This window comes from Heteronotia binoei, chromosome 2 (genome assembly GCF_032191835.1).
Source record: "Heteronotia binoei isolate CCM8104 ecotype False Entrance Well chromosome 2, APGP_CSIRO_Hbin_v1, whole genome shotgun sequence".
Lineage (NCBI taxonomy): Eukaryota > Metazoa > Chordata > Lepidosauria > Squamata > Gekkonidae > Heteronotia > Heteronotia binoei.
The window spans coordinates 48,465,119-48,491,820 of record NC_083224.1 but is presented as its reverse complement, the minus strand read 5'-3'; the positions used below and the strand labels follow the sequence as shown (position 1 = coordinate 48,491,820).

At 42.2% G+C, this 26,702-nt stretch overlaps 1 protein-coding gene across 1 annotated transcript in view; it reads right to left on the bottom strand.

The window, feature by feature from the left end:
• The window catches only part of PTPRT (protein tyrosine phosphatase receptor type T), a 1,094,059-nt gene extending 1,073,244 nt beyond the window's left edge, over positions 1 to 20,815 (bottom strand). The window contains exon 1 of the mRNA XM_060230934.1: positions 20,635 to 20,815. Within this exon, the coding sequence (XP_060086917.1) occupies positions 20,635 to 20,704 (70 nt within the window). The 5' untranslated portion in view covers positions 20,705 to 20,815. The remainder of the gene's footprint in view (positions 1 to 20,634) is intronic.
• Between the last annotated feature and the right edge of the window lie 5,887 nt (positions 20,816 to 26,702).

The following is a 26,702-nucleotide window of genomic DNA, read 5'->3' as shown; positions in this document are numbered from 1 at the left end:
CTAGTTGTATGCAACCTTGTTCTTAAAATGGGTGATGCAAGGACTTGCAAATATAAATTTCATTTTATAGAACAAGCCTTTCACTGAGGGACAAGAAAAACCCCTCCAACTGCAACTTATTTTAACTGTTAGGATGACAAAACCAACTATTTCAGCCAAAGAAGCAGGATAAATTAGCTAGAACATAATGAATTTTATTAAACTTCTTAATAACAAGTACTACAAAGAGCTGAGCAGCTGAGGAAAATATTCTTGCTTCACATTCATCTTGGAATGCATTACTTTTTAATCATCTTCATGTAATTACACATATTATAGATATAATGCACTTATACCAGGTCATGATTGCACTACATCATAGTCCCGCAAATGCCATCTTTGACATTGTAGAACAAGCTAAATTAATTTGAAGAATATGAAGAGATTTTCAGTATATAAGACAGAACTTTTTTTCTTGATTACATTTAGCAAGCATTACTATCACAATACATCCATGTTTACAATTTGCATGCTTCTAAATGTCAGATACTGCAAAAGCAAATGGGGAATAGTCTTGCCCTACTTGTAAACTTCTTAAATGTACCCTAATAGGAGAAGATGCCAGACTGGACAGACCTTCAGCCTGATTTAGCAAGGCTGTTCTTTCCTAAGTCAAAGCATAGAAGATACATACTACGTACATGCTACCTTCTAAACAGAAATGTTTTTAGCTCAGTCACCAAAGAGACTGTACTTCCAAAACACTAGCAATGTTACAGTCGTCAAATGATCCATTCATAAGAACATAAGAGAAGCCATGTTGGATCAGGCCAACGGCCCATCCAGTCCAACACTCTGTGTCACACAGTGGCAAAAAATTTTATATATACACACACACTGTGGCTAATAGCCACTGATGGACCTGTGCTCCATATTTTTATCTAAGCCCCTCTTGAAGGTGGCTATACTTGTGGCCGCCACCACCTCCTGTGGCAGTGAATTCCACATGTTAATCACCCTTTGGGTGAAGAAGTACTTCCTTTTATCCGTTTTAACCTGTCTGCTCAGCAATTTCATCGAATGCCCATGAGTTCTTGTATTGTGAGAAAGGGAGAAAAGTACTTCTTTCTCTACTTTCTCCATCCCATGCATTATCTTGTAAACCTCTATCATGTCACCCCGCAGTCGACGTTTCTCCAAGCTAAAGCGTCCCAAGCATTTCAACCTTTCTTCATAGGGAAAGTGCTCCAGCCCTTTAATCATTCTAGTTGCCCTTCTCTGGACTTTCTTCAATGCTATAATATCCTTTTTGAGGTGTGGCGACCAGAACTGCACACAGTACTCCAAATGAGACCGCACCATCGATTTATACAGGGGCATTATGATACTGGCTGATTTGTTTTCAATTCCCTTCCTAATAATTCCCAGCATGGCATTGGCCTTTTTTATTGCAAACGCACACTGTCTTGACATTTTCAGTGAGTTATCTACCACGACCCCAAGATCTCTCTCTTGGTCAGTTTCTGCCAGTTCACACCCCATCAACTTGTATTTGTAGCTGGGATTCTTGGCCCCAATGTGCATTACTTTGCACTTGTCCACATTAAACCGCATCTGCCACGTTGACGCCCATTCACCCAGCCTCAACAGATCCCTTTGGAGTTCCTCACAATCCTCTCTGGTTCTCACCACCCTGAACAATTTAGTGTCATCCGCAAACTTGGCCACTTCACTGCTCACTCCCAACTCTAAATCATTTATGAACAAGTTAAAGAGCATGGGACCCAGTACCGAGCCCTGCGGCACCCCACTGCTTACCGTCTTCCACTGCGAAGACTGCCCATTTATACTCACTCTCTGCTTCCTATTACTCAGCCAGTTTTTGATCCGCAAGAGGACCTGTCCTTTTACTCCATGACTCTCAAGCTTTCTAAGGAGCCTTTGATGAGGAACTTTATCAAAAGCTTTCTGGAAGTCAAGGTAAACAACATCTATCGGGTCTCCTTTGTCCACATGTTTGTTCACCCCCTCAAAGAAATGTAACAGGTTAGTGAGGCAAGATCTTCCCTTGCAGAACCCATGCTGAGTCTTCCGTGTTCATCAATGTGCCTACTCATTCTGTCCTTGATAATGGTGTCTACCAACTTTCCCGGTATTGAAGTCAGACTGACTGGCCTGTAATTTCCCGGATCTCCTCTGGAACCCTTTTTAAAGATGGGGGAGACATTTGCTACCTTCCAGTCCTCAGGAATGGAGGCAGATTTCAGTGAAAGATTACAGATTTTTTCAGAAGATCCACAAGTTCAACTTTGAGTTCTTTCAGAACTCTCAGATGTATGCCATCCAGACCCAGTGACTTATTAGTTTTTAATTTGTCTATCAGTTGTAGGACCTCCTCTTTTGTCACCTCAGGTCTCAGGTCTTTCAACTCAGGTCTTTCAACACCCCTTTCAAAATTAGTGGGCAAAAAGTTCTCGTCTTCCACAGTGAAGACGGAGGCAAAAAATTCATTTAGCTTCTCAGCCATTTCCCTATCCTCCTTCAGTAATCCTTTTACCCCATGGTCATCCAAGGGCCCCACTGCCTCCCTGGCTGGTTTCCTACTTCTAATATATTTGAAGAAATTTTTATTGTTGGTCTTTATGTTTTTTGCAATATGCTCCTCATAGTCCCTTTTTGCCTGCCTGATCACAGTCTTGCATTTGATTTGCCACAGCCTGTGTTCCCTTTTACTAATCTCACTTGGACTGGTTTTCCACCGCTTAAAGGAGTCCTTCTTACCTTTTACAGCTTCCATTACTTTGTTTGTTAACCACGCAGGCCTTTTCTTATGCCTGTTTGTGCCTTTCCTAACTTGTGCTATGTATTTTATCTGAGCTTCTAGGATTATAGTTTTAAATAGCGTCCAAGCTTCCCCAAGAGTTTTGACTGTATTTACCTTTCCTTTCAGTTTCCTCCTCACATGCCTCCTCATCTCAGTGTATTTACCCCTTTTAAAGTTAAACGTGGTTGTGGCGGTCTTTTTGGACAACTCCCTATTTATACAAACGGTGAAATCAATAACATTATGGTCACTGCTCCCAAGTGGCGCAATCACTTTTACATCTCTCACCAAGTCTTGGGCATTACTTAGGACCAAATCCAGGATTGCCCCACCCCTGGTAGGTTCTGAGACTATCTGCTCCATAGCACAGTCATTGAGAGCATCAAGAAACTCAATCTCTTTCTCTCGACCAGAACACATATTGACCCAATCAATCTGCGGGTAGTTAAAATCACCTATTACGACACAGTTTTTACGTTTAGCCGCTATCTTTAAGCCTTCCATCATATTATAATCGTCCTCTCTCTTTTGATTTGGTGGGCGATAACAAACTCCCATAGTTAAATTTCCTTTTGGGCCCTCTATTTCAACCCAAAGCATTTCTAAAAGGGAATCTAATTCTCTGACCTCAGTCTTACTGGACCGTATATCCTCTCTGACATACAGAGCCACCCCACCTCCAACCCTTCCCTCCCTATCCTTCCGATATAGCTTATATCCAGGAATAACCGTGTCCCACTGATTCTCCTCATTCCACCAAGTTTCTGAAATTCCCACAATGTCTATGTTTTCTCCCAACACTAAACATTCCAATTCACCAATTTTACTTTGAATACTTCTAGCATTTGCATACAAACATCTATAATTTCCCAGACAAGCTAGGCCCGCCACCTTCCTCCTGCCGCCCCGGGACTCTGGCAGACAGCCCATACTGTTTGTCACCTTCAGTGACAAACATTCCTTGCACTCAAGAAAACATGCAAGCTTCCATGCTGATTTGATCACACATATTCTACTACTTTTGGTCTCCAAATCTGGCCTCACTGATCCCCATGCTGGGCACGCATGTGCATTGTTCAATACATTTGTTTTGTCCAAAACAAAATGGCAGAAGACAAATGCACCATGAATTTGCTATTCAATTTATAACATTCAGTAAACATATGATTGCCAGCTCTGGGTTGGGAAATACCTAGAGATTTTGAGGGTAGATCCTGTGGGTGGCAGGGTTTGGGGAGAAGAGGTACCTCGGCATCATATAATGCCACAGAATCATTCCTCCAAAGCAGCCATTTTCTTCAGAAGAACTAATAGAAGGAAAGCTCCTGGTGCCACATGGAGGTTGGAAACCCTAAGTAAATAGCTAGCTATTTCCCCATCAGGATCCATTCGGAAATAGGGGATTATTTGCATCTCCAATATCCCTTAGGCTAATTATGACAATTCACATTTAGCACATGTTCTCTATGCCCTCTGAATCACGATCATAGGTAAATTAACATTCTAGACACAGCAATAAAGAGCAATTGATAAATTCTCTGGTAAAGAAGTATTGGACAACTGATGAAATAGTACTTTCCCTGAATGAAATAGAACTTGTGTTGTTGTTCAGTCGCACAGTCGAGTCTGACTCTTTGCGATCCCATGGACAAATTCACGCCAGGCCCTCCTGTCTTTCACCATCCTCCGAAGTCTGCTCAAATTCGTGTCAGTTACATCAGTAATGCTGTCCAGCCATCTCACCTTTTGCCATCCCCTTCTTTTGCCTTCTGTCTTTCCCAGCATCAGGATCTTCTCCAGCGAGTGCTCCCTTCTCATTTGGTGGCCAAAGTATTTGAGTTTCAGCTTCAGCATCTGACCTTCCAGGGAACAGTCAGGGTTGATTTCCCTTAGGACTGACTGATTTGATCTTCTTGCAGTCCAAGGAACTCTCAAGATTCTTCTCCAGCACCACAGCTCGAAAGCATCTATTCTTCTGCGCTCAGCCTTCCTTATGGTCCAGCTCTCACAGCCATACATTACTACAGGGAATACCATCACTTTGACTATACAGACTTTTGTTGGCAGGGTGATGTCTCTACTTTTTATTATACTGCCTAGGTTTGCATAGCTGTCCTCCCAAGGAGCAAACGTCTTTTAATTTCATGCCTACAGTCACCATCTGCAGTCATCTTGGATCCCAGAAATGTGAAGTCTGTCACTACTTCCACATCTTCCCCTTCTATTTGCCAAGGAGTGATGGGGCCGGTTGCCATGATCTTAGTTTTTTTTTATGTTGAGTTTCAAGCCTAGTTTTGTGCTTGTACATGCATGCAAGTCCTGCTACATGGGACAAGAGTTGCTTCCTACTAGGCATATTCAGAGTGCTTGTAAAGACATATCCTATTGGGGGGGGGGGGGAGAAATCTTGCCAAAAAAAAGAATCCATTTCAAATGAAGTTTAGAACTACATATAACTCTCAGAATGGAGGCAATGAGAGGCACAACATTGCATCTGGCTTGCATTCCTCATCATTTAAATTTCTTCTTCCCAATCACACTCAAATATGACATGGACCCAAATCTACTATTTAATAAAAAATCTTCCATAATGTATCACTTCTCATGTAAAAACAGCCCACAGTTAAAAGTACTGAACAGTGCAACACTATGCAAAGTCTAAAAAAATTCTAAAGGCTTAGACTGGAGTAATTCTGCACTGTAAAAGGACTTGCCCAATGAAGTCATCAAAGTTCCAGAAGCACATGGTCCAACGCTGGTTAGAAATGTTTCAGTTATAGGATAGAGCAACCTATGGCAGAAATAGGGCCAAGTGAGACTAAAGGTTGCCACTGCCAGTGCTTCAAATTCCTTTTCACCTCTACAGTTGTGAAGGGCTGTAGCTCAGTGGTAAAGCATCTACTTGGCATCTCCAGTTAAAAGGATCAAGCAGTAGGTGATGTGAAAGACTTCTACCTGACATCCTGGAAAGCGGCTGATAGTTTGAGTAGTCAAACTGACCATGATGGATCACTGGTCTGATTCATCATAAAGCAGTTTCACATGTTCATGGTGTGTAACTCCTCTGCGAATTCAAGGAGTAGAAAACCTTACCAGTGATATTCCTGTGCCACTATCCATTCGCAGTCTGTACTGCAACCACATTTATGGAGGCATCAATTCCTAGCTCTGCCCTTGACGAATCCCAGGTTCACAACTGCCAAATAAGCAGTGCTGGGATAAATAAAAAATTATAGCAGAAGATTATGGAATGGGAAAATTTTACTTTTTCACTATTTAGGACAAAAAGGGGAAGCACAATTCCCTCCCCTCCATCACACTCTACTAACATTCATCTTGTTTATATATGTATAATCTTTATTCAAACATATCCCAATTCACTTCAACATTTTTTCTTCTTTTGTGCGTTTAGCAACGTGGATGATCTGCCAATCACACATCACCAAAATAGGGACACTATCACCCACTGCTGAAAAGTATTCATACAAAGCATTTCTTTTTGGTTTTACCATACAGAGGCAACCCCTGCAGACGAGAACAGTCGCATTTAGGACTGCACTCTTCTTAGTGCCAGTGACCATCTGGCATGATGCTACAGTTTCCAAGTTTTATTCAATGCTTTACAAAAATGTCATGAATGTATTTAGATCTAAAGCTTTTTCAAACTAAGAATATTTATTTCCCAACATCCAAATGGAACCCTAATTCTGAATAAGCATTTCATTTCCTGTAAAGAAAAAAAAATCAACAATATATGTATTTGTATTACACAAACACTTTTAAGTATGACTATTTACTTACAATATCACATAAGGACAACTAATAATTTAGCAGCTGTTAGCAGTATTCTGATTTCTGAAGCCTTGGCACTGGTAATTTTGGTAAATATGGTTAATTTTATGCCAGGAAAGAAAGCATTTGCTTGTGAATATGTTTTGTCAGCACCTAAAAGAAAGTGCCAGGCAGACTCAAGGAGCAAGGACATTCCAGAGGCAAGCTGCCACCAAAGAAAGTGCTCTGTCTCTAGTTACTACCCACCTCACCTCTGAAGGAGAGGGCAAAATAGAACAAGTCTTGAGCAGCAGATCTCAACTGGTGGATTGGATAGCGGGAGTAGATTTTAAGGATCAGCACTTAGAATTGGTAAGGTGAGGATTAGCACTAAGAATTGTGTACAGAAGCAAATGAGTAAACTGCTCTTGAGAGAACAGCTCTGAGAGAACTTGTAACTGACCCAAGATCATGCCAGCAGCTGCATATGGAGAACTGGGAAACCGGATTAGTGTCCACGCTCCTAACCACTATACCAGAGGTGGCCAAACTGTGGCTCTTTCACACATATTGTGTGGCTCTTGAAGCCCCCACTGCCACGGTGGCCGGCTTGGAGAAGCATTTGTCTCTTTAAATCACTTCTCCAAGCCAAGCCAGCTGCAGCTTGAAAAATGATTTAAAGGTAAAAGATGCTTTCTTTCCACCTCTCCCTCCCTGCCCCCATCTATTTGCTTTCTTTCCATCTTTTCTTCCTTCTTGTCTTGTGGCTCTCAAACATCTGATGTTTATTCTATGTGGCTCTTGTGTTAAGCAAGTTTGGCCACCACTGCACTATACCAAACTGGATCCAGTAGCAACTGCAAGCTATAAACCTGCTCCTTCAGGGGGAGTACCCCTTCCCTGATAGGCTGAATCTTCAGTTCTCAAGCTGCTTCTCCACTGACCAAAAACATTTTAGTCTTGTCTGGATTGAGCTTCAGTTTATTGGACTTTATCCACTCCATTACTTCTCTAGGCATTTTTTCAGGATTTCCAAAGACCCATATGTCTTAGCCTTTAAGGAGAAATAAAGGGAAATTTCATCTGCATTTTGGTGACACCTTACTCCAGGTCCCAAGATGACGTCTCCCAGTAGTTTCACATAGCAGTTAAACAGCACTGGGGGACAAGGCAGAATGGTGTGGAACACCATACATGAATAAACAATGGTTCCACTGCACACTTTGTGAAATCAGTTGGCCAAGTGTAGAACAATGAAACAAAGTGCACACTCCCATCGCAGTCAGCCTTTCCAGAAGGATACACCATGCTCAATACAGAAAGCCTCTGAAAAATCCAGGAAAATTAACAAGGATTCCCTCTGCCACTCTCCTAGTAAATGTCATCAGTCAGGGCAACCAGGGACATTTCCTTTCCAAAGCCAGGTTTGACTGTGTGTGTGTGTTGCATGGTCCTGAGAATTACCTTTCTAAGGGCTGGAAGGGACTGCAGGAATGGAAAAGAACAGGAAAAATCTGTGTTCCATGCCCAGGTGATTGAATACAGGCCCATATCTTGATACAAAGATGGAAGCCTTGATAACAGATGACCACATCAACAGAGCACAAGGCAAACACTAATGCTACGTAAGTTACATTTAATTGAGTGGCAGTTGCACGGCAGTTGGCAGTGCTCCATGGATTTCATCCCTGATATTTTAAAACCTCATAATTTAACAAAATTACCACTATTGATTTCATTATAGAGTAATATGTATTTTAATGCCTGTTAAAATTGTAGCACAGGGTTGAACATGATTTTTCACATGTTACACTGTGGCAAACAAATGCTTAGGCAGGAAGATCTATGGATATGCACATAAGTCTAAAAGAAAGTCTCCCACAACATTCCACTATTGTTAAGTCCAGCGTATGTTAGTGCACATGTTCTCACAGCAATAGAATATGTCCTGCCAGGAAGAGCTGAACCTTCCAATACAAACAATTTACAAAGCATGTTTTGGAATTAAAAGTATACTTCCATATCATTAATTTTTGGACCAACTATTAAGCCGACAGCAGCTTTGGCAATAAAGTTCTGCATGTGGTGTGTTTGCCAGAAACCCAAATAAAAAATTGTCTGAGTACTCAAAGGGGGAAAAAATAGATAAAGATGGGTAGCTGTGTTAGTCTGTCTGTGGCAATAGAAGAGTCCCATAGCACCTTAAAGACTAACAAAATTTGTGATAGGGTATGAGCTTTCAGAAGTCACTTGTTGACTTCTGAAGAAGAGAACAGTGATTCACAAAAGCTCATACCCTACCACAAATTTTGTTAGTCATGACAGTGTGACTGGACTCTTATACTTTTCTACTGTCAAAGGAAACAAATCACTGATGTTGTGTTGAACATATACGAACATATGAAGCTGCCTTATACTGAATCAGACCCTCGGTCCATCAAAGTCAGTATTGTCTACTCAGACTGGCAGCAGCTCTCCAGGGTCTCAAGCTGAGGTTTTTCATACCTATTTTTCACACCTATTTTAGTTGGAGATGCCAGGAATTGAACCTGGGACCTTCTGCTTACCAAGCAGATGCTCTACCACTGAGCCACCATCCCTCCTCTTCATAATGAAGGTCTGAGGCAGGAAGCCATGACTTCCAGGGTTATTTCATTTCCTTTATCCGTGCTGATGATGTGATGAACAATGATCAGGTAAGCATCACCAAAAGGTTGAATATTTTGGATAGCTATGTCATGGATAGCTATGTCATAAACGATGATATATACAGTCATATATGCACGGTATTTATGGTACCTCCATTCTAAAGCACCTTCTCCAGAGAAGCAATGTACAGCGAACAAGCTTGGGAAAAGAACAACGGTAGCAGGTCCTACCCCAAAACCACACACATTCAATGGACTATTATAATGGATTCTATAGATGTGAAGACTCCAGCTGAGCACTTACAGTAGCTTGAGCAGAAAATTCATGAAAACAAATCTTACCCTTCATATAGCAGTCTCAAACACAAGCTGAAAATCCTCAACTGAGTGGAGAGGGAGAACTCGTGCAAAAAGCATCAGCCCCAGTTGTCTTGTGTGGGGATGGAAAGGTTATTCCATCAGCAGAAGACAGGGCAAAAGTACCTTCCCCATTAGCCCTCAGGGGAGGATTATGGGGGGAACAAACAGGGAGCTGCTAATAAAACTGAAAGGTAGAGAAGATTCTCCGCAAGAAGCAGGATTCCCAAGTACCAGCACAGAGCCTAGACCAACAATCTGCAATAACCCCTCTGCTTTGTCAGCAATTTCATCACAGATTAGAAATAGGGTAATTCAAGGATAATTCTATGCCGCCTCTTAAGAACATAAGAGAAGCCATGTTAGATCAGGCCAATGGCCCATCCACTCCAACATTCTGTGTCACACAGCGGCCAAATTTCCCGGTATTGAAGTCAGACTGACTGACCTGTAATTTCCCGGATCTCCTCTGGAACCCTTTTTAAAGATGGGGGTGACATTTGCTACCTTCCAGTCCTCAGGAACAGAGGCAGATTTCAACGAAGGATTACAGATTTTTGTTAGAAGATCCACAAGTTCAACTTTGAGTTCTTTCAGAACTCTCGGATGTATGCCATCCGGACCCGGTGACTTATTAGTTTTTAATTTGTCTATTAGTTGTAGGACCTCCTCTTTTGTCACCTCAATCTGACTGCTTCCCTGGCTGGTTTCCTACTTCTAATATATTTGAAGAAATTTTTATTGTTGGTCTTTATGTTTTTTGCAATATGCTCCTCATAGTCCCTTTTTGCCTGCCTGATCACAGTCTTGCATTTGATTTGCCACTGCCTGTGTTCCCTTTTACTAATCTCACTTGGACTGGTTTTCCACCGCTTAAAGGAGTCCTTCTTACCTTTTACAGCTTCCATTACTTTGTTTGTTAACCATGCTGGCCTCTTCTTATACCTGTTTGTGCCTTTCCTAACTTGTGGTATGTATTTTATCTGAGCTTCTAGGATTATAGTTTTAAATAGTCTACAAGCTTCCCCAAGGGTTTTGACCGTATTTACCTTTCCTTTCAGTTTCCTCCTCACATGCCTCCTCATCTCAGAGAATTTACCCCTTTTAAAGTTAAATGTGGTTGCGGCGGTGTTTTTGGGCAACTCCCTATTTATACAAACGGTGAAATCAATAACTCTTCAGAGTTCTGCTTGAGAATTGAACATTCTGAAGTCTACACAATCAAACTCAGATCATAAACATTTTGTGAAGCCGCACACTGTTTTCAGCATCTCCAGCATTTATCCACAATCTCTGCTGCATAGCTTAAAACAAAAACTAAAGTCAAAAGGGAGAAGGAAAAAGGACCCCTCTTTATTCTAACTATACCCATTTTGTCCAGCTTACTCAACTCCCAAATATAAATACTTGGTGTAACATTTATTATTTTGCTGTTCTGCCACTACTGCACACTCCATGCCCCACTTGTCTGCCCAGTATACCCTAAAATAGCATACAAAATGCTAGAGTGGCAGGCAAACTACATGGCATCTACAATTCTAGCTTTGACTACCACTTTGATACTCCACCTGACTCCCCAAGCCAAGTGTGTTTTGTTATCATTTGTATTTTCAGACTGAGGCAGGAAACAACACATTAGAGATCCCAGCAGCAAGTACCCTTGTTTCCATATATATATTAAAACACCAACATTCAAGATTGCTCTACTTAGAAGCAATGCAATTTTGTTCAATTAACACATCTACAGTCAAGTTTATTACTTAGGAACAATTTCCTGTCCCTTTATTAAAAATACGATGCGATTTGAAACAGCAAAACCAAACCAAGTGTACCCAGAGGATTTCCATTCCCCTCTTCAATATCTGAATTTGCCATAAAAGAACATGCACATTGACTTCATCACTTTCACTACACACCATGCTTCTTTACACCAGTTTCATTAGATGTGGATGTTATCACTGTAATCTGCCATTTTGTCACAATATTCTCTCATACAGTCCCACCAAATATGAAAGGCATCTTGTTTTTCACATTACACTTCTAACATGCACTGGAGCTTCTATGCACTGGTGCATCCATATAGTCTATCTTTAACATGATCACTCTCTTGATACAATTACAAATGGTCACAAACTAATAATGCAATCCTAAACAGAGATACTCCCCTCTAAACCCACTGACTTCAGTGTACTGCAAGACTGTAACTGTGTTTAGGATTTAGCATCCTTTGTTAGATCATACACAAGAAAAATAGGGAAGTGAGCTTAATAAAACAATGATTGTGAAGCCAGCAGGGCCCAGATTGCTGCTTCTCTCTCCTTTCCACAGTTTAAAAACCAATCCCTGCAATGTACAGTCAGATTTGCCTGCAGCCATAAGATCTACCCATATCAAAAGAGTGGCATGGATCCAAGAGCATGACAAGGTTTTGGAGGGCACAATTAATTAGGTCATTCCATGCATTATGCAAGACCCAAAGGAATATTATTCCAGCTGAGGGAAAGAAGGACAATGGATACATTTGATGCTCTCTTACTCCAAGGAGCTGGATCACCTGAATTAACTTGCTAAATAGGGAAGAAAACATCACACACCATATGCAGGTACACAAGCAAATGAAGGATACTTTTCTGTTTTGCTAACTGTTGCCAGGAACCAGACCCTTGCAGTCATCAATGGAGTAATTGACCAGCAGTTGCAGAGTTTCCCCTTCAGACACAATCCCCCTTCCCCCGCTTTTGGTGATAATTTCATGCCCAGGAAATACCAGTTTTTTGCAGGCTTAAAATACAGCAGGGTGGGAGGGGTGTTTTTTTGGGGGGGTTGTATGTAAAGAATCTGCTCTTAACAGCAAAAGTGCAAAAATAGAGGACAACATAGTGTGCAAATATGAAAAAAAAAACACGAGTCTGGTGGCTGAAAAATGGGAAATCCCTGGTGTGGAAGCAGCCCAGGTCTTGATTCTTCTAAATTTTTAATGCAAAAATTAAGCAGGAGACTATCGTATTTGGGAAGAGACAATTCCCCTATGACCAAGTACTTCCCACCTGCCTCCCTTCCAAGTGTTGAAGCTCCTTTATCTGATGGTGGGACTTTGCTACATTCAAGCCCGTTCAAACAAACACATCAAATGAGTTCTCAAATCTGAATGAGTAAACAAACTTTGCAGTGAGAAGCACTGTGTTTGTATAGATAGAAACAATCTAGCTGCAGTGTTGAATCTGTTTGCTCACCTCTCCAAGCTGAAACTTAGCACTGCAGTGACTGACATCCATGTGAACACAAGTGCCTAAGTATCTAGGAGTTTTCAGGGGTGGATTTTTGAGTATGTTCTTGTCAATCCATTCCATGCTTGTAGTACTTCTACCAAACTCTGTCCCTTCTCAGTTAAACAACATGCTTTTGTTAGTTAAGTATCTCAGTCACTTTACAGACCATGGGTTTCAGCATTCTAAAAACCAGGAACCACAAGAAGATTAAACGTACACTTCTATTGGGATTCAGTTAAACAAAAGAAAGCAAGAGAAGGATTTTAGTATTGGCTGACTGAGCACAATTTTTTTAAAGCCAAAGAGTGTTTCAGTGACAGCTTCTTCTCCACTTCCAAGTTACAAAGCTTTGTTAACAGGAGCTGAAGTTCAAACCTAGCTTTGCTCTTCCTTCACTAAAACAGATGAACTTGCAAAGGACAATGTAGACATCAACAGAGTCACTACAATCTCTCTAGACGTCAATAAAGTCACTGCAATCTCTCTCTACATATTATTTAATATACCAGGAACTGGCTCAAAGCATTTCTGCCATTTCAGAATTTCTGTATAATAAGATTATATGTTCTTATCTGCTATTAGAATTAAAAAAAAACAGAAGCTCTGATTAAAAGATGCATGTGGTGAGCTTTAGACATAATTGTCCTTTTGTAAAGGGAATATGATCTCTGTTTATCATAATGGCAGCAGTCAGGATAGATATCCATGGGCAATCTCTGTGTTTACTTGGTTATACCCATTCACAGTGCAGTCTTCAGCAGAACTTCACCTTTATGAACCCACTGATTTCAAGGAATTCTGAATACAATATTTATGATTGCACTATAAGACACATTACAATGACAGAGTCAGGCCTATGTGCAAATGGGAAGCAGAATATTTATTGAAAATAAAAAATACAGCAGGTTAAATGACATCTCACGGTAAGAAGTGGGTGTACATTAAGAAGCCATAACAAAAGCAAAGTGTGCCTTGGATCACAGAATGCAAGGAGACCAGCAGTTCTGTGTTTAAGACTCCAACATGCAAATCAATGAGTACTATACATTAATATCCAATTACTAGAGGTATTGAATTTTTCAAACACCAAGTTAAGTATAAGTGTACTTGTTCCTTTCACACCCCACTTTGAAGGCTAAAGCTGTGACTGTGGGAAAGCACCTAATTTCCATGCTTGTGACAGATGAAAAAATTTGGCAGGTTGCAAGGAGACTTGGCATCCGTAATTGCTCTTGACTTTGTCACCACTCCTTCACCTAAACTCCCCCCCCCCCCCGCATCAGCTTGACCAAATAGAACTCCAGGTGTGCTCCAAGCTGGTGTGAGAGAGGGTGGAAAGCAGAACCAAGAAAAGTCAGTACAAGCCAAAAGTGCTTTATCTTTTGAAGGCATTGTTTTTTTTAAAAAAAAGGTACAGAAGGAATCTCTGGGCCTAACAGCCATGTAAGCCAGGCATCTTAAAGAGTGACATTTTTGGCCATCCTTGCCCCTCTTTCTTTCAAGGATGTAGAGGGATGCTTCAGATTTTCAGAGCGTTCTTCACTTTCTGCACAATCACCAGTACCTTGAATTCACAGAAGCTGACAATCTTTGTGGCAGGCACAAACAAAGCATGTTTACTTGCTCTGAAGAAACCTATGCCCCACCGCATCAGTGCCAGGCATGAGTGTGAATATGTGAGATTGTGTGCGTGTTATGTGAAGTCAAGTCATTTCCGGCAACCATATGAATTAATGACCTCCAAAGCAACCTATCATCAACAGCCTTGCACAGGTCTTGCAAACTTAAGGCCATGGCTTCCTTTAGTGAATCACTCCAATTTTACAGCTTTCTAAAATGGTCCTGATGTGAGAATGGAAAGTCGAACTAGCCCCCATTATTGTCCTGCTCCTAAAAACAAACACACTGAGGGCTTGAAACAATATCACAGAGTCCATGTCACTTCTGCCCCTCATCACATGTTGGATTTGGGGTACATTGCCACTTGGTATCTTTGAGGCAAAAGCTTGATCTTTCACCGGAGAGGTCACAACTTAGCCAATGCTGTGCAGCTTGCCTTGATTTTTTCAAGCCATGCATCACCCTCAAAATGCCACTCTGCACCTTTAGTAAAGCCAGGGATTCAAGTACCCATTCCAGCCCATAAACTGGTATAATTTTAGCATCAGAGTGAGCCTTATTCATAACACCCTTTACATAGGAATATACACTCATCATAGAGCAGTAACACAGTAGGGCCATGTGATCAACCCTACACAGTCATGCCATTTAATTGTTGTTTCATCCAATAAGATGTTCACAGATAACAGGGTCTCACATGGCTAATAGGACATCTGAATAGTGTCTTTTTCAGATAGAAATTCTGGATTTCATGCTCAGTAGACACAAGCCAGCAATTACTACAATCCCTTAAGCATTTGCTGCTACTCTGAATATATCTAATAATGATAAAGACTTTGCCTCTGTGCTACACCTACACTACAATTCAAACAACTGCCTATTATGTTATTGTGAGCATAGTATGTAGTTAAAGCAACAGGCCTCAAAATACTTATACCTGAGAAATTTAAATATTTGATCTTTCATTCCTGTTGTGTGGTTGCTGGGGGGGGGGTGATCTTCTGATTAAAGAGAAAGTCTTTACTACTATTGATCACTACCTCATGTGGGTGGCACAAGACATTTAGATAAGTGCTTAACATTCCTGTTTTCCAAATCAATAAATGATTATACGCTGAGATGTTCTACCCCAGAATTTGTTCAGTGTCCATTGCTAGAACAAATATTTATTAGTCTTTAAGATGCCAGCAAATTAAGAGGGTTACAATTCTGTGCTTTTGGGGGGGGGGGGATAGTGCTGTGCAACAGTTAGAGTGTTGGCCTAAAAGCTGGGCTCAGTTCTCCCCAACGTTGTGATGACTGTTGATCACCCTTGGACCTCACTAACAGGGCTGCTGGGTGGATAACACACTCTGAGCTCCTTGAAGAACTGCCATCAACCATCTATGCCTCTTTCTCTGATGTAACTATCCTGACTCTAGAGTAAATTGTTCAAGAAATATACTATAGTAGGCTACTAGGAAAAGGATGGGGGAAATCAGATACCAAAGGAGATTTCCAAACTGTAAATAAGTTCAATTTGTCTTAGTCTAACAATTGTAGGTATTCATATCATAAATAGCAGTTGCTATAACAAATAGCCTTTGCCCCGATTTCTGCTCTATAAGCTCCACAAAACTTATCTTTACCTGTTTGGCAGCCCAGTAGTTTCCATGGTAACTAAGCATGATCCCTCATTTTAAAGAAAGAATTGTTCTGAATTCTAAAAGATATTCTCTAAAAGAACTCTACACAACATTAAGTCAACTAGAGGTTGCCACTCATCACAAGTATAGACTACCCCAGGGGTCCCACACAGTAGAGAACACTTGAGTTGTGTGTGGCAGAGAACATGTTTGCAAGATGGAATACACCTTGAATTCCATCAATTGAATACACACAAAGACTCATTCCCTACAGTTGTAGGAAAGTGATATTTTCTCTAAGTACTCTTTTCACATTAATTGTTCTTTATGAGAAAACAAATCAAGCTGGCCAAGGAAGGAAAACAACATTGACTTGTACTGCTAACAGCTCCCCAGAGGAGGAGCAGTGATTATGGAGTTAAATTGCTACATTGTAACAATTGCCACATACAGCTCGCAAAGGGGCTGTGGAGGTTTATGTAGCTGGGTACCAAACACATGGAAAGCAATGTGCTAGGAAAGGAATTAGCTGCATCCTAACTCTCTCTGGTTTCCATATCCACTTCCACTTTGCAATACCCTTCCCTCTACAACAGCAGGCCTGTTACTCATTATTTATCAGCCTTTGCAGTGATCCCCATAATAACTGGTCTGGGCATTCAAATTCTACATGGAGAAGGGAAGAGGGTACTCTCAATGCAACTAAAATTTGTAATGTAAAGAAAAGGTCAAACAAAAGGGCAGTGGTGCAGGAAAGATTATCTTCAAGGCATACAAAATACCTCTCAGACAGTCTTCCAGGGTGGCTTACAAGACATCAGGCTATCCAAAGCTGTCATGACTTAATTATCTAAATACTGGTTTCACATGCATGATCTAAATATTACCAATGGTTAAAAAGAACAGTAATGGGCTGAATTTCTATTTTATTTGGTAACAGAATGCTCACATTCCACAATGTCAACAAATGAGAGTTAGAGAATGATACTACTCATTGAAGTTAACTTGTTCACCCCCCCCCCAAAAAAAAAATGTGGTCAGGAAAATATTGCTTATAAGCTACTTTTAAGGGAAAAGCTTATTTCACTTAACATTGATCTTACCCCCTTAAACTTCTTTCAGGCAGCTAACTTTTACTCACTGAAGCCAATGGGCTACTTCAGCATAAATGCTACAACAATTACTTTTCTGCCCAAGGAAAATCCACAGAAATAAATATGGAACCCTCAAGAGAACTTTTTATTTTTTTGGGGGGGGGGAGGAAGGAACAAGCATGCTTGATAATGTGTAAACAACAACAGATACAAACAAAGGAAAGTCATTCAGGTATACTACTGCCAAGTATATAAATGACAGGGATTAGTAGTAGGCTCAAAGAAAGGAAATACAAGCAGAGAATGAACACAGGTGAGTGTTTTCTGTGCCATTATTTCCTAAGATTTTAACTGGGTTTTCTACCATGTAAAAGAGTTCTTCATTAGATAAGTCAATGTGGAAAGGGTTCTATGAAGGATAACAGAACTAAAAATTACAACTAATTCTTGCAACACCTACCTTATTCAAGTCAATGGGAATTGCCCAACCAATTTCAGTTAAAAGCAAAACTGTTTCTGTATTTCCATCGTGTGTATGACTCAAAAATACAGCAGATTCTGAGTCAACATATAATCCTTGGCTTTTTCCCTCCTTTGACCAATATAATTCAATGGTTATAGATTGAGGTGGATAGCCATGTTGGTCTGAAGCAACACAATAAAGTCAGTGTCCAGTAGCACCTTTAAAGCCAACGAAGTTTTATTCAAGGTATAACCTTTCACGCATAAAGGACTCTACTGGACTCTAACTTTATTCTGATAATTCAATGGTGTATTTTAAGGCACCCAAATATTTTAACACAAAAGCAACCACAAGTTGTCTCATAAGAGTTAGCACAGTATAAATTCTGAAAGAGGACTGCTGAATCAACATATTAGGAATTGAAACATTGCTCAATGGCAAAACCCAGGATAAGTCTATAATTGTATTCTAATAGTTGTGAAGGCAGCACCATCTGATGGCCAACAGCAAAAGTGCAGTGGCTGCAACAGATGGAAGCCTTTATTGAACTTTAAAATCCACCAGAGGGGTGTGGAGTGGTTGAAGGGTTTTTTCCCCCATCTTTGCTTTTCTTATCTCAGTGTTAGTTCTGCAAACTGGTTACAGGTTATTAGATCTTCAGTGGTTAAGTGTAATCTCACAAACGGAAGGAGGCAACACTTTCCATAATCTCATTTATGGAAGGGGTAGAAATAAGATTCTCTCATCGTTTACGGTCGCAAGGCAGAGACTGAAGAAGAGGGTGAAAGGTGATGGTCCCAATCAGACAGAGCAAATGCAGCTTCCTTGCTTACCAAACAATGATAATAGCCATCTCTGATCCAACAAATCCTTGTTACCAAATTCACTTTAATTTTATAATTGCATTTTCACAGCCTCTCTGCCATGTCTGTCTCCTGCTCCTACCCCACACCAAGCTGGGAAATATATTTTGAGAGTTGTATTTAAAACCATGGCCTCAGTCTTGGATCATGAACCAACAATCCCTCAATCAGCCCTATCTTCAAAATTCCTCACTTTTTGTTGTTGCTTTAACAGACACAGGGTGGTGTCACCAATGTATTCTTATTCACAAACTAAAACATTACTGTCAATTTATGTAGTTGTAAAAGCAAGTCATATCAGTTCCAGTGGAGTGTGATACAATGCAAGGGCACTTACGGTCTTGTTTCAGGCTGGTTCATGCACTCCCAAGTAAGCATTAAGTTTGGGGCGCATGCTCCATGGAACTCAGAACATGGTCAGGCTTTCGGCACAAAAGAAATACTTATGATACAGAACAGAAGTCCTTGAACAATCCACAGGATTTTCATCCAAGTGTATATGTGTAAAATCATGGGGTTTGGTTTAATTGGATTGAAATTTCCACCGTCTGGAAGCCCTCAATTCAGGCAGAACAGTCACAAGCAGTAGGAAAAAAGGTTTTAGCAGAGTCCCTTCATTTTGGTTTTACCATGTTACTTTTTAAAACATTATTTCTAACCCCACATTCCATCGCCCACCATTCTAGTTGGAATACAGCAGCTTTAATCCACTTTAAAGTATACCCTGTATCATTTGAAGGGTTGCTGAGTGCCACAGGGTCATCTGCCATCATAATAATCATTCTCCTGGGGAAACTTTTTTTGAAATCACCTATTGAAACATTCAGCAACCCAGACAAAGCTTCACAATTTCAACATTTACCAAAACTGCCAATACTGGTATATTTAACAAAACAAGCCATCCTGGTTTGGTCTTATCTCAACCTCAAAAGATCCTTCCCCTTCAAATGAGTTGAAACTTAAAAGGTCTAGCAGCCAATCCTCCAAGCACATGGTCCACAAAGAGCGATGTCTCTTTTTAAGAGGATTGCAGTCAAGGCAGCAAATCTTCAGCATGCAGGTAGATAGATAGCATTTAAAGAAATAAAGAGAGATTATCTGTGCTTAGAATCATTCAAAAGCCATAGCAGGAATAGATAAAGGAAGGCTGTACAGATTTGCCATATCTTTTCTCTACAGGCAAGTGGCAGGAGGTAAATTATGATGAAGGCAGAAGCCATCCATGGGAAGGAAATTCCAACCAAGGAACCAAAGAAATGAGATCCCTACTACTTGTTAGTTACATGCAGCCTCCCTCAAGATTAAAGTGACAGATCCTGACAAGTGTGAAGGAATAGACCCAAGTGGTCAGCCATCTAGATAAAGTTATTTCAGCTCTTAAAATCCCCAGGGCTGGCAGGCAACAGAGGAGGAAAGTTTCCCCTAATGAACTTCTAAATATGCTGCCTAAGTTTTGACTTAGAGATAGAGTAGGACAGAGGTGCATTTTTCAGATACTAAGCACTCCTCCCCTGCCTTTGATGGAGACCAACTGTTTACTATTTAAAGGTCTGGAGCCCCTAGGCGCCAGGAATGAAGGGACGCCTTCAATATCCCACAAGGCACAACTTTAAAGAAGTACCCTCCACTAAGACCCAAGGTATAAAGGCACGGCTGTGTTGGTGCCAAGAATGGTCACACACATCCAGTTTATCTGGAAGTCCCATTTCTCATCTTAAATACAACACTCCAGTACATTTGTCCCTTTGCTGTCCCTTGCATTTGTGAGAAAAGAGGTTCCTTATGTGTGTGTGTGTTTTAAACAGCCTGTTTAGCTGGGGAGGGGAAGAGAAATGAACCAGTAATCAGACAGAATAATTCAGCATCCTGCATACATTAAGGTTCTCCTCTGAATTTGGCAATTCAGCTCTAAGTATACACACCAGATAGCCTCTCTCTCCCCCAGCCAGAGACCTGAGCAAGCCACCGACACCACACAACTACCTACAAACTTAGCTTTGGAAAGAATGGTCAGTTCCCCTCGGAAGGACGCGGGGTGGGAAGAAATCCGATGCCATCCCGGTCCTCCGATCACCCCAGGTGAGATTGCAAAGCGTCTGAAAGGCAGATGCCTCCACTTACCTGCGAAGCCCTGGCCCTGGGCTCTTTGCAACAGCTGCAAAAGAAGAGCAACGGTAGCAATCCTCGTCATTCTTTCTGGGAGTTCACATCCCCTTCCCGCGGTCGCAGCCCAGCCGGTCCTCGGCGCGCCTCGCCAACATCCCTTGCATCGGTAAAGCCCCGAGAGTTGCGAGCGGATCTGGCGCGCCCGCCTCAACCCGCCGCTCGCCCTGATCTGATGAGGAGCACAAGCTGCCTGAAGGAGCCGGGGAGGGGGGAGCAGGAGAGGGGCCGGGGAGAGGGAGAGAGAGAGAGAGAGAGATTTCCCCCGAGTCCTAACGCTTGCCTCGTCTCTCTCTCTCTCGCTCACCCCCTCGTTTATAAAGGAGGGGAAGAACCACCAGCACCACGCATTGACTACCGTCACTCGTACAGCGGCCTTGGCGCTCAAGCCAGCCCCCCCCTTCCTTTTGGGGGGCAGAAAGCTGCGGGGGGCGCTGTGGGCGACTCCAGGGCTTTTTAGCAGGAACACACAGGAACGCTCAGTTCCGGCTGACTTGGTGTCAGGAGATGTGGCCTAATATGCAAATGCGTTCCTGCTGGGCTTTTTCTTTAAAAGCCCAGCGCGGAACAATGCTGCCAGCAGGGGGTGTGGCCTAATATGCAAATGAGTTCCAGCCGGGCTTCTTCTTAAAAAAAATGCCCTGGGCGAACCAATGCAATCCACAAGACGCCTCTCCGCGGAGCTTGCGAACCTTCTCCCGCCTGCCGGCCACCCGCCTTCGGAAATGTTGCCGAACATAAAAGCGGGAGAACGGCGCTGGTGGGGGCTTTGCAATTCTTGCTTTCTCCCCCCCCCCCCCCGTGTCTGCGTGTTCCTGGCGTGTGCCAACCTCTGGCTGATTGAAGGAAATGGGGGGGGGGGCGCCCTGGGGTGAGCAAGCTTACAGGGCCACCTACGGCGCGTTCTCAGGAGCCACTGGTTTCTCGGGGTGGGGGGCAGATATCAAAGAAAAGGGCCGGGGGGAAGGCAATCCGCCCCCCCCCCTCCACCCCAAGGAATCAAGATTGCAGTTAAGCTCCGCTATGGAGAGAAGAGCAGATGAGCCCCCCTGCTAAGAGAAAGAAAGTAAGGGAAATGCAGGTTTCCAGGGGGGCCATTATTAGATCAAGTCTTCTAAAGCGCTTACAGACATTTCCAGCTGAAAATAGTAATTTCCGTCATTATTCACTTAACTTCGGATAGAGTTGGCTGCTAAATACCTTCGCGCAGCACGCGCACTCGGGGATCAAGGCACAACACGCGCGCCCAGGTCTTAAGCGCACCAAATGGGCGCGCGCCGGCAAAGCGGCTCTTGGGAGGCGAAGAGGCTGCAACGCAAAGTGCCTTCCTCGCTTGGGGGCGGCCGGGCAGGAAGGCAGGGCGCGCCGCAGGATTATAAAGCGGGCTTCCAGCAAAGGGGCAACGCTCGCTTTTGCTTAGGGAGTCGCCAAGCGAGCGGCGAGGGCAGGTGTCTGAACTTTCAAAAGCCGCTCGCCTGGGCGTCGAGAAAGGAGGGTGGGGACGGCGTCTCTCTAAATGGGCTGGAATAATAATTTTTAAAAACCCCTTCCGATTCATCGCGCGCAGCTCCCTCTGCGATTTTAATGGCGCTGCTAATTACACTGCCTCCTGCCGTCACTCCGCAGCGCCTCTCCAGCCCCCTCTTTCTTTCTCCTCCCCGCACCCTCCCCCCCGCCGCTAAAACGAGCCGCCAAGACGCACGCGGCTCCGTTAATTGGATATAACTGTTACTCCCTGCGTAGCCCGTAGGGGGTGCTGTTACACTAAGAGTACTTTCTCTCCATTAACGCCCGCAGTTCGTTCACACCTGTGGTTTGAAAACGAACTCACACAAAAACAGTGGGGTTTGTTTTGATGATGTTGTGTGAACATCAGGGGAACTGTGTTGGATCACAGGGCTAAGGCCAAGAAGACTTGTGTTGTTTGCTCGCTGACGTTGGATTCATGCCTCTGAAGGTGGAGATTTCTTTTAGCCAATATGGCTAATGACCTCTGACTAACTGCTTTTCCTTAAATTTGCCTGATTCCCTTCCCAGTTGTGTAAAGCTCTATTCAGAAGTTACACAATCCACATATAATCTCGCCTTGTACGTGCATCCTGCCTGCAAGTAGAATGAACACACACAGCATGGGTATGCTAGCCCCACATAGGGTTGCCAGCTCCAGGTTGGGAAATCCATGGAGATCTAGGGGTGAAGTCTGGGAGGGCAGTGTCTGGGGTGGGAAAGGACCTCAGAGTCTCAGAGCAGCTTACAAATCTCCTTTCCCTTCCCCTCCCCACAGCAGACACCCTGCAAGGTAGAGCTCTCACAGAACTACAAAGCAGCAGGTGTATATGTGGAGGAGTGGGGAATCAAACCCAGTTCTCTGTGCTCTAGAGATCAGTTGTAATTCCAGATTTCCAGGTCCTGACTGAAGGTTGGCAACCCTGTACTGCACTTCCACAGGACACTGTGGCAACACTGTTATGCATGGAGGCAGTGCCACACATGATTCCTCCCCACATTTGGCAATATTCAGGAAGTTCACAGTGAGGGAGCTTCCCTGTGGACGCTGCTCATAGGTGCTGTACTCACAACCCAGCAGCCATACTAATGTCATGAGTCAGCCAGGGCTTAGTCATAGCAAGGACTCCTCAGGAGAGGAGGAGCCCTGTGTAGCCAGCCCAGAAGCTGCCCAGCAGGATAATGAGCTGCAGGTTGGTCAGGATTTACAGACAACAGCAGAGCCATTACCATCCTCCAGCCCCTCCTCATGATTTGCCTAATTCACAAAATGAGCATTGCTGTCAGATGGCCAACTACCCTCTGCTTAAAAACATCCAAAGAAGGAGAGCCCTCCACCTCTTGAAGAAGTCTGTTCCACTAAGGAGCCCCTCTGACTGTCAGGAAGTTCTTCCTAATGTTCAGCTGAAAACTCTTTTGATTTAATTTCAACCTATTAGCTCCAGTCCGACCTTCCGGGGCAAAAGAAAACAACTCCACACCATCCTCTGTGTGACAGCCTTTCAAGTATTTGGAGATGGCTATCATGTAACCACTCTGATGTTAGACGCTGAATTGCTGCCACTGCCTTGCCAGATTTCTAGAACTGTGACCTGGACTGAATGACATTGCCTTGATCCTCTGACCTTGGACTGAATGTTGCCTTACTTAATCTCTGACCCTCTAATTTTGGACTGAATGATGCTGCTTGATCCCTGGAGCCCTGATCCACCTCTAGCTGTGCTTCCTCTGACAAACAGATTAGGGCATGGCAGCAAGCTGTTTGGAGCCTGCCAGCCAGTACAACCCAAGTTCTATGTCCTCCTCTATTCATTCATTCATTCATTCATTCATTCATTCATTCATTCATTCATTCATTCATTCATTCATTCATTCATTCAGGGCACCAATGTGCTGTATACAGGGGCTCTGTTGACAGTGTACACTTGATTTTTCTTCATAAGTGTTGAGCAATTCCTATATTATATTTAATACATGTACAATTGAACATGTGTTTTTATCCAATAATTGGTTCCTGATAAAAGGAGTGTGCATTGTCTGTTTCTTACAGTCAGATACACACATGTACATGCAAGTGTGTGTGTGTTCACTATAACATACAACCCTGTTTGCATGTTATAGTGAATGCACATACATATTTATAAGAAATGCCCAACACACATTCACTTTGCAAATGAAACCAGGAACCAGCCACTGGATAAATATGACTTATGTTTAGCTGTACATTCAACATGTGTTGAATGTAACATGAGAATTACTCAATGCACATATAAAGAAAAATCAAGTGCCTACTGTACACAATTTGCAAGTATGTTCACTGTAACTTGTCAACAGGGCTTAAGGTAGTGGCCAGCATGACATCTCGGGCAGGGAGTTCCACAAGCCAGTTATGTGATTTGTGACAAAGGACTTTTGTCTGTATTGAACCTACTCCTATCAACTTCATTGGGTGTCCCTGATTAAAGTTTTATCCTGCAGATTTATCCTGCTGTTTTACAGTCTGGGGTTTTATTGGTTAGGTTTTTAATGGTTTGTTAATTTTAATGATTCTGTGTTTTTAATTATTTTTCCTGTCCTGTGTTGTGGTCCATCTTAAGTATCTGAAGAGGCAGCTTATACATTTTCTAAATAAATGAATTAGTGAAAGGACAGGCCCCCCTATCCACTTTCTCCACCCAATGCATAATTTTATAAATCTCCACAGACATATGTTTTCTAAACTGACAATTTCATCAGCCTTTCTTTGTAGGGAAGATTCTCCAGTCCTGTGGTAATTTGGGCTGCTCTTTTATGCACCTTTCCCAGCTCTGCAATACTATTTTTTTGAAGTGGTTAAGCGAACTCTGCACATCTCTGAAGTCCCATTTCCTGACTACAAAAGCAAAAACTCTGAACCGTAGCACACTTTTTTGAATTTCTGGATGATGCAAAATTGCAAGGAATTGCATATACTCTAGGGAACAAGAGGATAATTCAAAATGATTTCAATAAGCAGCAAAACTGGCAAACAACAGCAAAAAGCACTCAGTGAAGGTAAATATAAAATCTTTCCGCATATAAGTCAAAATCAGCAAGTGTAACAAAAAATTGCAAATTGAATGCCAGTCATTTAATTGAATGCCTGTCAACATGGCAATGCAACACAAAAACCTGTGCCATTTTAAGTGTATCAATGATACACATGGTGTTATTATTATAATACCCTAAATTATAATGTGTGCAAGTCATGTGTAAACTTGTTGAGGATTACAAAAGATAATCATGGTAGAATCATCACGAGTATTTTTCCCAGGGTGTTGGAAAGCATAACAAAATATAAACTCTCTTCTTTTATCTATATCCTTGTACAATGGAGCAGACACATTCCCCATCAGGTCTGCACTGCAACTGGATGTACCTTATGTTCTTTATTTGTCCTAAATTCACTGCCTTGTGTTATCTTTTGCCATACTGGCAGGGCTTGCCTTGCTTGATAGCTGGTTCTTCACATGAAAACTCCAACTTACAAATAAACTGCACAAGTCTCAAGAGCAGCAGAACCATAATCAATAGTGGAATGTGGTTTTCCCCCCCACACTCACACACATTCAGAGTCTCAATGGATTATAGCAGGACACATTATGTATCATATATGTATTCTACCTCTCAAAGTCCTGTTGTTTCTTTTGAACTTTTGCTTCTTTGGTCTATGATACTTTGTCTGAAGAAGTGTGCATGCCCACAAAAGTTTATACCTGTGGCAGTGAATTTCACATGTTAATCACCCTTTGGATGAATTAGTACTTCCTTTTATCCGTTCTAACCTGACTGCTCAGCAATTTAATTGAATGCCCACGAATTCTCATAATGTGAGAAAGGGAGAAAAGTACTTCTTTTTCTACCTTCTCTATCCCATGCATAATCTTGTAAACCTCTATCATGTCACCCCGCAGTCGACATTTCTCCAAGCTAAAGAGCCCCAAGCGTTTTAACCTTTCTTCATAGGGAATGTGTTCCAAACCTTTAATCATTCTAATTGCCCTTTTCTGCACTTTTTCCAATGTATAATATCTTTTTTGAGGTGCGGTGACCAGAATTGTACACAATACTCCAAATGAGACTGCACCATCGATTTATACAGGGGCATTATGATACTGGCTGATTTGTTTTCAGTTCCCTTCCTAATAATTCCCAGCATGGTGTTGGCCTTTTTTGTTGCAATCGCACACTGTCTTGACATTTTCAGTGAGTTATCTACCACGACTGCAAGATCTCTCTCTTGTTCAGTCTCTGCCAATTCACACCCCATCAACTTGTATTTATAGCTAGGATTTTTGGCCCAATGTGCATTACTTTGCACTTGGCCACATCTGCCATGTTGACGCCCACTCACCTAGCCTCTACAGATTCCTTTCGATCCCTTTGATGTAGCCAATTCTCCAAGAGCTTACAGAGCTGTTCTCATATATATATTCTTATAGATATATATATTCTTATAGATATTCTCATATATATATTCTTATAGATATTCTTATAGATAT